Genomic DNA, 14,955 nt, shown 5'->3' on the forward strand with positions numbered 1-14,955 from the left:
ATGCAAGGAAACAGCTGAACACATCCGATTTTTTTGCCCTCTGTACAAAGGTCCCCGAGGGAAGTGGATTATTCCCCTGTGCAGAACACTCCATCCACTATCCCGCAACAGTCTATTCAGAATATGTAAATACGACACTTCCATACTGATAATCAGCGCTGTTTCTAAATATCTGGCAGCAGCATGGAAAATTCGTAATAGGACTATTCTAGATTTTAACTCACTGTTTGAAGAGCTGTCTAGAAAACAGTAAATCAGCATCCTGTTATATCAGCCTTGGGCTCTAATTGTAAACCGCGACTTATTGAGCACAAAAGACCGTATTTCAAAATAAGTGCTACATCGAGTTATTTTAACTAAAGTGTTTTATAAATTTAAAATTATATTTAATTTTATAATTGTCAAGATGCAATTTATTGGATTAATTAACCCAAAAGAACTAATTAACCTAGAGCATCATCTACCTCTGTCTGACTTCTTAAATTTTGAATCAGTTTTACTGTCTGGAGTTTCAATGCCTGATTTTATATAGAGATGTGCCACACAACAGCTTTTACGTTATTATTATTTTATTGTTCAGGGTTATGTACAGGGTAAGATCCAGAGACTATTCCGAGCACCTCTTTCACCCCACCTATTTATGTAATCTTTCTCAGGCAGCTACTGGACCCCTACTTTTTTTTACTATTGTTCCTTTTATTGTGTACTGGTTTATGGTTTTTATCTTTCTGTACGTATGTATATATTTTTAAACCTTTTAAATGGCCCAAATTTGGACCGAATAAACTATTGATTGATGAGGCGGGTGGTCAGTCTGCTGTGGCAGTCCAACCGCCACATTGCAAGATTGAAGGTGGACCTCCCTAATAACCTCTGTCCCCGCCAGGATTAGGTATCTCCATGTTGTGAACGTGGTTGGGCTCATGACCAGCCATGGTGGCACTGAACTCAGTTCCGCCAGGCTGATTTTAATCTCTGTTTCCCCTAGCCTTTTCATGGCGGGAGCTCTTGACTCATATTTATGCAGACGCATACAGCTCCTTTACTGTCCCTTTTGAGCACTACTACTGTGGGAGAATCCCATGGTGTCGGACCAATAGAACCCTCAGTGCTATCATACTTAAGTAATGCTTTGAGTTGCTTTTAAATGGTGTCTTGTAAATGAAATACAATTCTTCTGTGTCTTTGAGTAACAGGATGGACATTCTCATTAGTATGCAATTGTACTTTCATAGTCTGAAGTTTTCCTAACTCACTAAATATTGACGGGAACTGACTAACTATTTCATGGTGAGCCTTCATGTTGTAGTTCACTGAAATCAGTACCACATTAGCAGCTGTGCTGAAGCTGAGTAAACAGGCACTTGATGCTGTACCTTGAAGTATGTGTTGTGCACTCTTGTTTTCTTGTTTTTTATAGTCACTACAATTGAACCTTTACTTTTCAAGGGTGTTGATGCACCCCATGTATAGAATAGACATTTCTACACATTGTCTCCTTGTATAAAATGAACTTGTTTTTCTTTGGTCAGTTTGTCCACTACTGTGTTATTGCCAACCAAAATATGACCAGACCAAGAAGACTTCAATGGCATCATAACACACTTGCTTACTATTCTAAGCCAACTGTTTCTTCACTCTCCTCTTGGGCATCACAACTTGGCATGGAAGACACAACCTTATCATCCACTGGGAATTCCATCTGCTCTACATCCTCAGGTGGTGTCTCCCCTTTGCAGGCAGAGGAGAAAGCTTCAACCAAAACAGAACCTCCTTCTCATATGGAATCCATTTCTTCAGTTTCACTGAATCTTATTTTGAAGAAGATTAGAGCTTTATGCCCTTACATGGAGGAAACCAACACAAAACGTCAGTCTAGACGATAAGCGTTCTAAACTGGAAGAAAGGATGACAATAAATGAACAACATATCATAAACCTCACTAATACAGTTCCTCAGTCCCAAATTTCTTTGCTTCAAAAGCAGGTTGAAGGTTTAGAACACAGAAACCGCTGAAATTACCTGTGTATATACGGTTTGCCAGAGACAACATAGAGTTTTGATCCAGTCTGATTTTTTTAACCTTTCTTCCAAAACTACGTAACACTCCAGAATCTCCTGAACTGAACATACGATGTGCTCATAGACTTTGTCACATTCGAAAAGCAGCTTCCACCTACAAAAGAATTCAAGGTGTTATACTATACTTTCTCGAATACACAAATCCGCTCAAAGTTTTATCAGCCACTCGTTCTCAAAAACAGTTTTTGTGGTGTGGCACTAACTTGTAGTTTTCCCAGGAGTATGCCAAAAATAAAGCTGACAGAGGCAAAGACTTCCTAGTCTTAAGACCTGCACTTCCTTTTCTTGGTGCACTCTTTGGCTTGTTGTACCCATGCCTGTTCAAAGTAACTTATAATAACAGAACTTTCACTTTTGAAGATCCTGCCCGTTTGTGAGCTTTTCTTCAGAAGCACAAGATGGAATTTATGGATACTTCCAAACCTAACAAGACTTAAGTTCTACACCGCTTATTAAAGTTGCAGACTGTTAATCATTTTCAAGTTATCTATACACTCAACGGATGCATGAAGTTTTTATCACATTAGTTTAATGTATTCTTGTTTTTTTCATATTCACCTTAATTTTCACCTTTACATGTTTTTGTTCCTTTACCCTATTTTGTGCCTACACTAACATGCCTCCTTCATCATCAACCTTTCCTCTTTTTGTCATCTCCCTGGAGCTTGGATGTGTCATCCTTCCGTATCGTCTCAACATCCCAGCCTTCTTGTACAGTATCTGTAGGTACGATATTCCTTGTTCACAGTATCCAAGCTATTTTATCATTCTGTTGTCTTCTTGTAATCTTCAGTTTCTTTATCCCTTTTTTCTCTCTGGGCTCAACTCCTTTCCTTTCTATGAGATGGTTATGTCCCCCCCTTATCTTTCTTTCTTCCCTTTGTCATCTTCCGCTACTTCTCATTCCCATTTTCTAAATGTTTTTCATTCATCCTCAATTAAACTCTTTAAATTCTTTCTAATCTGACACAAAAAATTGTATCTTGGAATATCAAGGATATATGTTCACCAATTAAATGTCAGAAAGTTACAACCCATTTGTCACATTTAAATACTGATATTGCTCACATCCAGGAAATGCATCTCACGGAAGCGGAACCTATAAAGTTAAGAAGAGGGCAGGCGGAGAATGTTTTCTTTTCACTCAGTAATGGTAAGAACAATGGTGTTGCAGCATTATGTCATAAATCCCTTAACATTGAGTTAATTTGTCAGTAATCTGACCTAGAAGGGAGATGGATTCTCACATGACTTTCGATTAATTAAGTTACAGTCTATAAATTGAACCTATAGGGTCCTACAAGTCTAAGGGGGTCATTCTGACCCTGGCGGTAAAATCCACCAGGGTCAACGACCGCGGTAGCACCGCCAACAGGCTGGCGGTGCTCCCATGGGCATTCTGAGCGTGGCGGTACAGCCGCGGTCAGAAACGGAAAACCGGCGGTGTACCGCCGGTTTCCCGCAGCCCTGGGGAATCCTCCATGGCGGCGCAGCTTGCTGCGCCGCCATGGGGATTCCGACCCCCATACCGCCATCCTATTCCTGGCGGTTTTGCCCGCCAGGAACAGGATGGCGGTATGGGGTGCCGTGGGGCCCCCGTAACAGGTCCCCACAAAGATTTTCAGTGTCTGCCATGCAGACACTGAAAATCGAGCGGGTGCAACTGCACCCGTCGCACCCCTTCCACTCCGCCGGCTCCATTCGGAGCCGGCATCCTCATGGAAGGGTGTTTCCCGCTGGGCTGGCGGGCGGCCTTCTGGCGGTCGCCCGCCAGCCCAGCGGGAAACCCAGAATACCCGCGGCGGTCTTTTGACCGCGCAGCGGTATTCTGGCGGTTCCAGCCAGGCCGGCGGCTTCCGCCGCCGGCCGGGGTCAGAATGACCCCCTAAATTCCTTCAAGCAATTTCACAGTGCATTGATAGATGCATGGAGACGTTCTAATCCATCTTTGCATGAATACACTTACTACTCCCCCACTCATCAGTCCCAATCAAGAATTGCTTATATATTTACCTCACACTCTCTCAAACTAAATTTACATCCTTCTGATATAGGATCAGCTTTAATCCTTGATCATGACCCTGTTCATTTTACATTTAGAAATATTACCTACCTCATCTAAATCTAATTGAAAGACCTTTAACAATGCTTTACTTCTGGATACCTCTTTTACTTCGCCATCCTCCTCTTTTTTCCTAGAATTCTTTGAACTAAATCATGCAGATGAACTTGAGTGTCACTATGTATGGGACACTTTCAAAGCCTCTGCTCATGATTTTATTATCAACTATGTTTCCAAAAAGAAAAAAAACTTGCTATTGAAAATACTGACCTACTAAATCATATCAAACAACTAGGACATTCTTACTATACCTCTAAATCCAAAGTATGTCTTCAAGACCTCATTAATTCTAAACTTCAGTTTGACAAAAACTCTACTGATGTAGCATCTTCTTAAATTCAGTGCCAAATATTATGGATGCCAAAAGGAAGCTGGCAAATTATTAGCCAATTACTTTAAGATTAAAAATAACAGGAACACAATTGACTCTATTGCAGATAGCCCTTCTAATTTATTATATAGAGAGAAAGAACTTCAAGAACAATTTGTACAATTTAACAAATAGCTTTACACTCCTGAACAATCTCCTGTTGACTCTGACATTGACATATATCTCTCTGATTCAAACATTTAGATTGACAGGATGTTACATTTCAGTGAACTAGAAAAAGATATGACCTTACACAAACTTCATACTGCCTTTTTTCCCCTTAAATTGGGAACAGCACCAGGACCTGATGGGTTTACTGCTGAACTCATCTTACATTTGTTTCCAAATTGCTGCTTCCTATCTCTTCTCATAAATACCTTTATTCAATCAGGTAAATAATCTGGAACTTCCTCAGATGCCTGTATTTGTCTAATCCCAAAGGAGGGTAAGGAATTACATCAATGTAAACATCATGGACCAATTTCTCTTGTTACCACTGATTTTAATTTTTTTTTAAAGAATTTAGCTGTTCCTCTAGAATCTCCTTTATCCAATCTACTTGAAAATTAACAACCTGGTTTGTAAAGGAAAGATATATATCTGACAACAGATCTTCTTTTATGTTTTATCAAAATCTCAACAAACACATTATGTTAATTGGTCATTTTATACTTTAAAATGGTTTGGGCTTGGACCAAAATCAATTCCTTTATTTGCCTCCTTTATTCATCCGTCCAAGTAGCCATTTTTGCTAATGGTCAGACTTCTTTTTTCCCTTCAGACAGATGTATATGCCAGGACTGCCCTCTGTCATCTTTTCTCCTTACCCTGGCTCTTGATACTGTAGTGTAGCCATTTTTAATATAGCTTTATGCATGTTTGCTAAATGTATTAGGCCTCTGTGCACTTTGCCCTAGATGCATTTTATTTAACCTTGCACTGTTATTTTACAATAACCAGTTTCACGGTCTTGTTTTATTTCATTCTATTACACTGTTTAGCTTACTTTAGCACTGTGTTCTCAAACAATACATTCTTGCTCGCTCTGTGCTTCAGTCAAGGATACAGTCTGGTACATTGCCGATAGACGTGGTAGAAGTTTAGTCTCTAGGGTTCGTTGAAAGTACACATTCTTACATAGAGACGTTTCTTAGAACATCGGCATGTTAGTTATAAAAATACTTTCTAGTCCTGGTACACGTAAGAGGGAGATTCTGACCAGGAACCCACAACTAGATGCTGACTGCCCTGTTGCAGATGCTGATGCAGATTACAGGCCTTTGCCAAGGTATGATGGTTGATGTCCTCCCGGGGGAACCTGAAAGGCAGGCTTAGAGCTTCATAGGCTGTGCTCAAAATACAACATAGAGAGAACATAATTTAGTTACACTATGATAGCCTTATTCTTGTGTATCACTCTCCTCGTTACTATTTCAATGTACTTCTTCTGTTCTTCTTCTTCAAGGTGCTCAGGACATGGAGACAGACAACAATGCTGAACCATCTTCAAGATCTTCAAGCAGAAGATCCCCTTTCTGCCAGTAACTGTGGTATGGCAAAAACTGGTGCACTCTTGTGGTAACTAATCTCAGGACCTGATGCAATCATCTAACTGGCTTGCCTGTGAGATACCAACATTCTCGCAGGAGACCCTATGGGAAGATCCAGTGGCCCTAAAATGGAGTGCACTTAGGCCCATATTTATACTTTCTGACGCAAAACTGCACAAGCACAATTTTGCATCAAAAAGTATAGCTACGGCTTGCTTCATTCCAGAGAGCCAGCCAGGCATCATATTTATGGAATCCCTCAAGCCAGCACAAAGGGTGGGCTACCGCCTGGGAAAATGTTGTTAGCCTGGTGGGTGTGGCGGCATGAGGGACAGGGGTTTTGCACCAACAAATTATGCTGTGCTAGATAGAGGCAATAAAATGCTTTTACCCAGCGTAGGGTCATTTCTTGATGCAAAACCATCAATACCACATGACTCCTGTCTTATAAAAGACAGGAGTCATGCCCACCACCCCAGTGGCCAGCACAGGGGACAAGGGTCCCCTGGGCATGGCCATTGCACCCAGTGCCATGTGGGGTGCCCATTTCAGGGCCCACAATGGCACTTTACCAATTTGTTTTAAAACTTACCTCTACTTACTCTACTTACCTGGGGTGGGGTCCCCCATCCTCTGGTGTGGGTTGGCGTGTTCCTGGGGCATTGGGTGGGCACCTGTGGGCTCTTTCCATGGCGTTTGACCATGGAAATGGGTTCACAGGTCCCCTAACGCCTACCCTGACCCAGGCGTTAAATGGCGCTAAGCAGGCTTAGCACCATTATTTAGGTCAGCTTCCCCCTGGCCTCCCCCATGGAATTGGGTCCACAAGTCCCCGAACGCCTGCCCTGACCCAGGCATTAAATAATGGTGCTAAGCAAGCTTAGCGCCATTATTAAGGCTCACCTCCCCCTGTGCTCCTTTTTTTACACAGGAGGATAAATAGGGCGCTCAGGACTTTGATACTTTTTTTGGACGGAAACGTCTACCTTGCATCTCATTGACTCAAGGGCCCATATTTATACTTTTTGACGCAAAACTGCGCCAACGCAGTTTTGCGTCAAAAAAATGAGCGCCGGCTAACGCCATTCTGAAGCGCCATGCGGGCACCGTAGTTATTGAATGACGTTAGCCGGCATTAGCCGCCGGCGCTGTCTGGTGTGCGTTTAAAAAAACGACGTACACCAGGTAGCGCCGGCGTAGGCGGAAAATGGCATATGGGCGTCCACAAATGGTGCAAGTCAGGCTGAGGCAAAAAAATCGCCACAACCCGATTTGCGCCATTTTTTTACGACGCCCATCCCCCATTGAAATGACTCCCGTCTTTGCAAAGACAGGAGTCATGCCCCCTTGCCCAATGGCCATGCCCAGGGGACTTCTGTCCCCTGGGCATGGTCATTGGGCATAGTGGCATGTAGGGGGGCACAAATCAGGCCCCCCTATGCCAAAAAAAAAAAAAAAAAAAACTTACCTGGACTTACCTTAATGTCCCTGGGGTGGGTCCCTCCATCCTTGGGTGTCCTCCTGGGGTGGGTGAGGGTGGCAGGGGGTGTCCTTGGGGGCAGGGGAGGGCTAATGCGGGTTTTTTAGACCCGCCCACTCCCGGGCGTCATTTTTGCCCGGGAGTATAAATCCGACGCATATGCATCGGAGTCATTTTTTAAGACGGGAACGTCTATCTTGCATATCATTAACGCAAGGTAGGTGTTCACACAAAAAAATGACGCTGACTCCATGAACTTTGGCGCTAGACGCGTCTAACGCCAAAGTATAAATATGGAGTTAGTTTTGCGTCATATTTGCGTCGAAAAAAACGACGCAAATTCGGCGCAAACGGAGTATAAATATGCCCCAAGGTGTTTTCACGCATCCAAAAAATGACTTTAACTCTCATATTTTCATGCTACATGGGTATAGAGTTGAGTTTGCGCTGAGTTAGTGTAAAAAAAAAAAGACGCTAATTCAGTGCAAAGAAACTATAAATATGCTCCTGAGTGTTATTTTATAGGCTAGGATATCCTGCAGCTACCCTCTGTGTTAATCCAGCTCCTACTCACACTTAGCAGTCATGTTCAAGAATACATCAGGTGGCAAAAATTCTTGAAATTAAATCTTTCCTGAACATATCAAAGTTGTTGATCATTTGTCCATAAACCCTATGTCTCGTCCTCCTCAAATAGTTCCACCTCAAAGCAAAGGGCAAACCCACAATTATGTTCAATGACACAGAGAAGGCAAACAAAGATATTTTGTACGTGTTTTTCTGTTTTTTATATTGTCATGCTGGCTGCGATTGTTTTTTATTGTACCTTCTGCTGGATATTAGTGGTGAACTTCTGAACAATCACTACTTTCATTACCGGGAGTGTTACAAGTGTTAACATCATTGTTAGATATATCTTCAGCATTTGATCTATACTTTCCTTGAAGCTTTTAAAATATAGTGACATTTTTTAGAAAAAATATAAATAAAATAGGAATTACTAATATTTGCAGTCTATGAATGTTAGTGAAGAAATTGTATTATAAAAATCTTTAAGTGTAAATATATTGCAAGTTCTGGTTAATTTATGCCATTAAAATAAATAATGATTGATTCAATCATGTACGAAATACATTATTGTAAACAATAGTATATTTTACCTTATATTTTTAAAGAAATGTATGTTACATTTTGCTATACGTGTGTTTTTAATTCTTCATTATTTTCTATGGGAGGATATTTCATTATCAGTGTTGTGCCATGTGTGGTGCATGACTTACTGCTGGTTTTTAGTTTGAGATGTAATAACATTACAAGTGTAGTTTGTGAACCTCAATGGACTTACTCCATTGGAAGTGGGTGACATTTCTCTCAAAACCCTTCCCTTGCCCTGCCCATTCCCTTTCTTTCTTCTCCCTATTCCCCTCACCTTTGGGAGTAAGTATGACCCTTTTCCATGTACTCCCCTTTGTCACTCCCACATTTACTTCTAAAGCATATACTTAGGTTGGAGCACTGCGCAAATAAAAAGATCCTGCAGGTGGCGACGTAAATTCCAAACAAAGGGCCTGATTAACAAATGTAACTTACAATGGTGAGTAAGTTTACTACTTTTCAGAGTGTACTTTTATATAACTTCTGCTTTTGTACTAAGTTCAACATTATGCATGGCCAACGACTGGCACTGCAACATCCTTCCCTAGAAAATGATGGGGTTATGGGCTACCTACAAAAGTGCAGTTTGTGAATAATACACTACAAAGCGTAAGTTGGGATCACAGCAAAGGGGTTGTCTCTGGGACATGATCTCAGATTTTTCTCTGATTGATTCCTGGAGACTTCTTCATCTTACCATGGGGATTACACATATACCTCCTGTATAACCAGATCTCAAATAGACTATTTTTTACTTAATACTCCATTGTTTGGGCATTTGATGCTTTTCTACTCTAACTACACTTGAGTGGGCTGCCCCCACCCTCCCCTCCAAAGGAGAGTGAATCTTTCTCATTACACAACTCTAGGAGACAAGGACGGGATGTGCTCCTATCTCTGCACCTTCTTAGACATCAATGAGGGGTTGATTGCTTCCCTTGACAAGCTCTCTGGGTGGCTGGTAAAGCCTCCTTATAAGGAGATTTAGCAGTAGATTTACAAGAAAGTTGTGCATCAGTCTCAATGTGCTACTTTTCTTGCATCCCCCTACTGCCACCTAACAACGCCATGGTTTTTATGAATGGTGTTTATAATACAGTGCACCAGAGCAGTCATTAGCACAATAGCATTACAAATTTTGACTCTAGTGCAGCAACGCACAGGGAGGCCCATAGATAACTATGGGTGGTTCTTTTTAATGTCTGCCTTGGGTGCATGTTGTAAATTTCACTGCAACACTTTGTGGGCTTCCCAATGACGAAACGCCCCCCTTGCATACATTATGCTTGCGGCAGCATAATATGGTGCAAGGGCTTGCAATGTGGTGCAGTGCAAGCATTGCTTCACTTTGTAAACCTGGCATGGGGTAAAGGCCTCCTTAGCATGAAAAAAAATGATGCTAGGGTGAATCACAGTGGCACAAGAGGATTATAAAAATGCCCTTTAATGTGCAGCACTTCAGTGGAAATGAGAGGCCTTACACAGGCAAGTTCACCTTGACTTCATCACATCTCTCACAGTCCAACATTCCCATTCCCATTCTCAGTCTATACTTTAGGCTCTGCTGCAAGCCAAATATGAGCACAAGGCAGTGAAGGTCGTTTCAACTTAAACAGAGACACTATGTGAGAGGTGAAAAAGTGTCTGCCTTTTGGCATTGCAATTACCACAGCAAGACTTCTCCTGCATCATCCCAGCCATTGGGCACCCTTAAAGACCTATTACAAGACCCTTTACACTTCAGATACCGCATGTACTCCTGAACATACTGTGCCTCAATTTAGGCCCTAGAAGCTGATATCACCCTGGAGGAAATCCTGGTAGGGATTGGTGGCCTTCTCTATGACAAAGCCCCCAGTCTGAGTGGTTACCCATCTAAATAGTATAAGATGCACAAGGAAATATTACACCCCCACTCAAGTAGATCTTCATTGAGGATGCATCTTAACGTTATACTTTCACTGAAGATAACAGAGCCTCGTTTGCACTTATTTTTAACGGGGTAAGAACATCCTACCATTCTAGCTATCATCCAATTTCCTTGTTGAGTGTCGACACAAAAGTACTGGCCAAACTGCTAGCTGGCAGACTTAAACAAATTCTATTATTCCTGGTTCATAATGACCAGGTTGGGTTTTTCCCTCACCACACATATGTATCCCATCTCCACAATATGGAACATATCCCCTGGACTGTGCCACATGATACTGATATAAAGCTAGCAGTATCACTTAATACTGAAAAGCCATTTGACAGGGCTGAATGGAATTATCTTTTCCAAGTTCTAGTCAGTATGGTGTAGGAAAAAAAATTCTGAACAGGATTCAGAGGCTGTACTTTCACCCTAGCATTGTAATCACTTGCAACAGATATGCTTCCCCCCTTTGAAATCCATAGCAGCACCAGACAGGGATGTACTTTATCCCCTCTCCCTTTTATTCTGGTCCTGGAATCCCTGGCTATAGTGACCCACACCTCTCCTGACTTGCACAGCATCTCCATCCCAGGAGAGAGCACACACTTTTGCTGAATGCAAATGATACATTGGTCATCCTTACAAGCCCTGCCACCTTTCTGTCCTATCTGAGTGCAAGATTAGCTAGGATAAATATAAAGGCCCTGCTCCTCATGGATTAAAGAATGCATTGATTTCTGATCTGACTTTTAAAGGGCTACCCTTCTCCATGAGATATCTAGGGATTGAAGTTACCCTGACTCTTCGTCAAATGATTGAAAGCAACCTTGAACCACTCCATGCAAACATTCAAACTAAACTGCCCTGTTTGACTAATTCAATCTCTCTCTCAAATTCTCAAAATTAATGTAATGCCAAGATTTAACTATTTGTTAGTCACGCTTCTGCTCTGCATCCCAGGCTGCTTTATTAACACCCTTGAGAAAACTCAGAAAACATTTTAGTAGTGAGGGCAGAAACCAAGACTGAGACTGGGGCAGCTATTTGCTGTCAAGGAGCAAAGTGGCAAACAGCCCCAAACATTCATTATTATTGGTTGGTGTCCCAGATGGCACCCTTGAATACATCATCCATACCACACGCCCAGCTGGGTATATTGGGAATCAGCCCTTCTGGGTCAAGTCTGAGGAGTTAAAATGGTGCATACATGAGGCGCAACTAAATTAATTAAATCACACCCACGTCTGACCAATACTGTCCATGCCTGGCGAACTGCCCAAAAACTACTTCAGATAAACCCCACAGTGTTTGCACAGGCCCCCCTATGGTGTAATACCTCACTGTTGGTAGGGGGAAAGGAAACCAAATGGTTACGATTTGAATCTAGAAGTCTCCATCAACTCTCAGATCCAGTTAAGGAGGGGAAGTACAAATATTTTGAAGGCACATAGGAACATTAGGGTTACAACCGAGTCACTTCTGGGCTGTACCGGATATTGGTAGATAGACTATACTCCATGCTATTGTCAAACCCTCTGAGGGAATAGTGGTCAAAAAGGCTGCAGGTTGATTATTCTGCAGATGACAGGGAGGATCTCCTAGCTACCAATGATGAACAGCTTGAGAAGTCTGCCACAAATTTAGTTACTTCAAGATGTTCCACCAGTGGTACTAGACACCTCTATAAGTCTATAGATCATCCCTTCATCCCGACTGCAACCTGTTGAAGATGCAGATCATTTGAAGGGAGACATTGTTCATCTGCTTTTGGACTGCCCTGCCTTGACAGCTTATTGGTCCTCTTTCATGCTTCTACTTAGACAAACAAGTCCTGTTACAGGAGAGATGAAAGTTCAAACAGCACTCTTTCATTACTCATTGCCCAACCATAATGTATCAACAGTCCTGATGGATGGCCATGGTGTGGGCCTCTGCCAAGATGTGTATTCAGGCACTCTGGAGCTCACCCATTTGCTCCTTGAACCAAATGAAAATGTGGCTGTTTATGAGTGGGTTACAGCCAAGCTCACTGATCATTTTGACAAATTTCTGGGCACTGAGGAGACTTTCTCTGAAACTCATGAACTTCATCCTATACCTTATTTGGTCCTTCCTCCCCCCACTCAACCCCTCTTATCCACAGTTACTGGATGACCCGTTGACCAAATCTGACCAATGCTGAGCTCCTACAACTTCTTCTGTTCCCATTGCCTCTCCACAACTCAATCCATGAGTCATACCTAGGGGGCTCCAAACCTGAAGAGAGAGGTTCCAATGCCCTGTGCATTCCTAAGGGCTGCTTTGGACCATGCATGGCTACTAGGTAACCTCTGTAAGTGTGCTCACAATTGCAATCACCCCCTCTTTTCCCAGTGGAGACATGGTGCTTATGTTCCCCCTAACCCTGCCTTTTTGGCCCATTTTTAGAAGACCATGTCACCCCCACATAGCCCCCCACTTAGCCTCCTATCTCAGTTAATTGAGGTCATGACAGAACCATTACCATATCCATCAATGGAACCCTACAGGCTCTGCCAACAGGTTCCCACCCTTGGCAGCCCATTATCGTTTATTGGACTCCACCCCCACCACTTTGCAGGTAGGTTGTTATCACCTGTGGTTTTCTTTTTTTGGCTATGCTTTATACTCCACATATACTCCACAGATGGTGATTATTACACATTTTCAATCTGTAATGTTCACGTCCCTCCCAAAAAAAATAGATGATAATGTAAACAAAGAAAAACATACATTAAAAATGGACATTGTTGTAACAATCGCTGTATGGTGTGAGACACTAATTACTACAGCTGGGTAATTTTCCTGTTTTGGGATGGAACTTTGTATTCTATACCTGTAGCATGAATATATTTATTTCAGTGTTATATTGATGAAAATGTTAATAAATGAATATTGTTAAAAAAAACTTGTAAGTAACTATTTTAATTTATTGTACTCTGGCTTCCTATGAAGCTTAGTTTTCATCACTGGGTTTTAAACGTCCAACTCAATATCTTGATGACAGCTTCTTTCACCTCATTGTTTCTCAAGCTGTAAATTAGGGGGTTCAATGCTGGTATCAGGATAGTGGAAATCACAGCAGCTATTTTGTTCAACCCATCTGAAGAGTTGGAATTGGGGAGTATCTCCATCAAGAAACCACTACCATAGAAGAGAAGTACACAGGTGAAATGAGAGATACAGGTCGAGGCAGCCCGGGACCTCCCTTCTGTTTTAGCAATCTTCAGGATGGTGGTAATAATGTATGAGTAGGAGACAACTATAACAAGGAGAGAACCCATGACTACAAAGGAAGCAAATATAAAACGGATCCAATCATTTATCAAGATGTCAGTGCAGGACAACTTCAAGAGCACAGGATAATCACAAACAAAGTGGTTTATAACATCAGGACCACAAAAAGATAACCTATATAGACAACTTGCATGTATCAGAGAATGCAGAAAGCCACCTATGTATGACCCTGCAACCAAACGTAAAAACAAACCATTGTTCATGATGACCGTATATGTCAATGGGTTACATATAGCAACATAGCGGTCAAATGCCATTGCTGCCAACAGGAAGTATTCTGTGCTGGCAAAGGCACTAAAGAAATAAATTTGAGCAATGCAGCCAGAAAACGTGATCATCTTTTTCTCAGTAAGAATATCAGCCAGCACCTTTGGAGAGATAACAGAAGAAAAAGCTAAATCCAAAAAAGAAAGTTGGGTGAGGAAAAAGTACATGGGTGTGTGAAGCTGGGGGCTGAGCGAGACAATGGCCAGGATGCAGCAGTTTCCCAGCACAGTGAAAGTGTAAACTGACAAAAACAGTAAAAAGAGCAGAACTTTCAGCTCTGGGTCATTGGTGAATCCCACGAAGAAGAACTTGGCCACTGTGCTTTCATTTCTGGGCATCATGTCTTTGGATGATAATATTTATCTAGGAAAAGTAAGACATATAGAAGGTACATCAGCTTCCATACAGGACATTTAGATGTAAACACATTGAATCCATAGTCTGTGGAAGCCTGTATTATTTTGAACAATTAATCATCTTTTTATTTAGCAAAGACAATATCTACAAAGCAGGGGAGCATTTCAGATAATAATTCATCTCTACATGCCTCAACCCTATTCTCTTTTTATAATTATGATTCCTTAGGCATTGCATACAAAAACAAAAGTGAATACAAGCAGAATCCATGGACCATAACAATCAGCAAAACTCTGCCAGACGGCTAGCTTTTTTCTCAATTAGCTGCAGTGATAAATATAT

At 41.7% G+C, this 14,955-nt stretch overlaps 1 protein-coding gene across 1 annotated transcript; it reads right to left on the bottom strand.

Annotated features, from left to right (window-relative positions):
- Positions 1 to 13,658: 13,658 nt before the first annotated feature.
- LOC138287013 (olfactory receptor 5A2-like) lies at positions 13,659 to 14,594 on the bottom strand. Its single transcript, XM_069227375.1, has one exon. It carries the CDS (start codon positions 14,592 to 14,594, stop codon positions 13,659 to 13,661), a length of 936 nt encoding a protein of 311 aa, XP_069083476.1.
- Between the last annotated feature and the right edge of the window lie 361 nt (positions 14,595 to 14,955).

This window comes from Pleurodeles waltl, chromosome 4_1 (genome assembly GCF_031143425.1).
Source record: "Pleurodeles waltl isolate 20211129_DDA chromosome 4_1, aPleWal1.hap1.20221129, whole genome shotgun sequence".
Taxonomy (NCBI): domain Eukaryota; kingdom Metazoa; phylum Chordata; class Amphibia; order Caudata; family Salamandridae; genus Pleurodeles; species Pleurodeles waltl.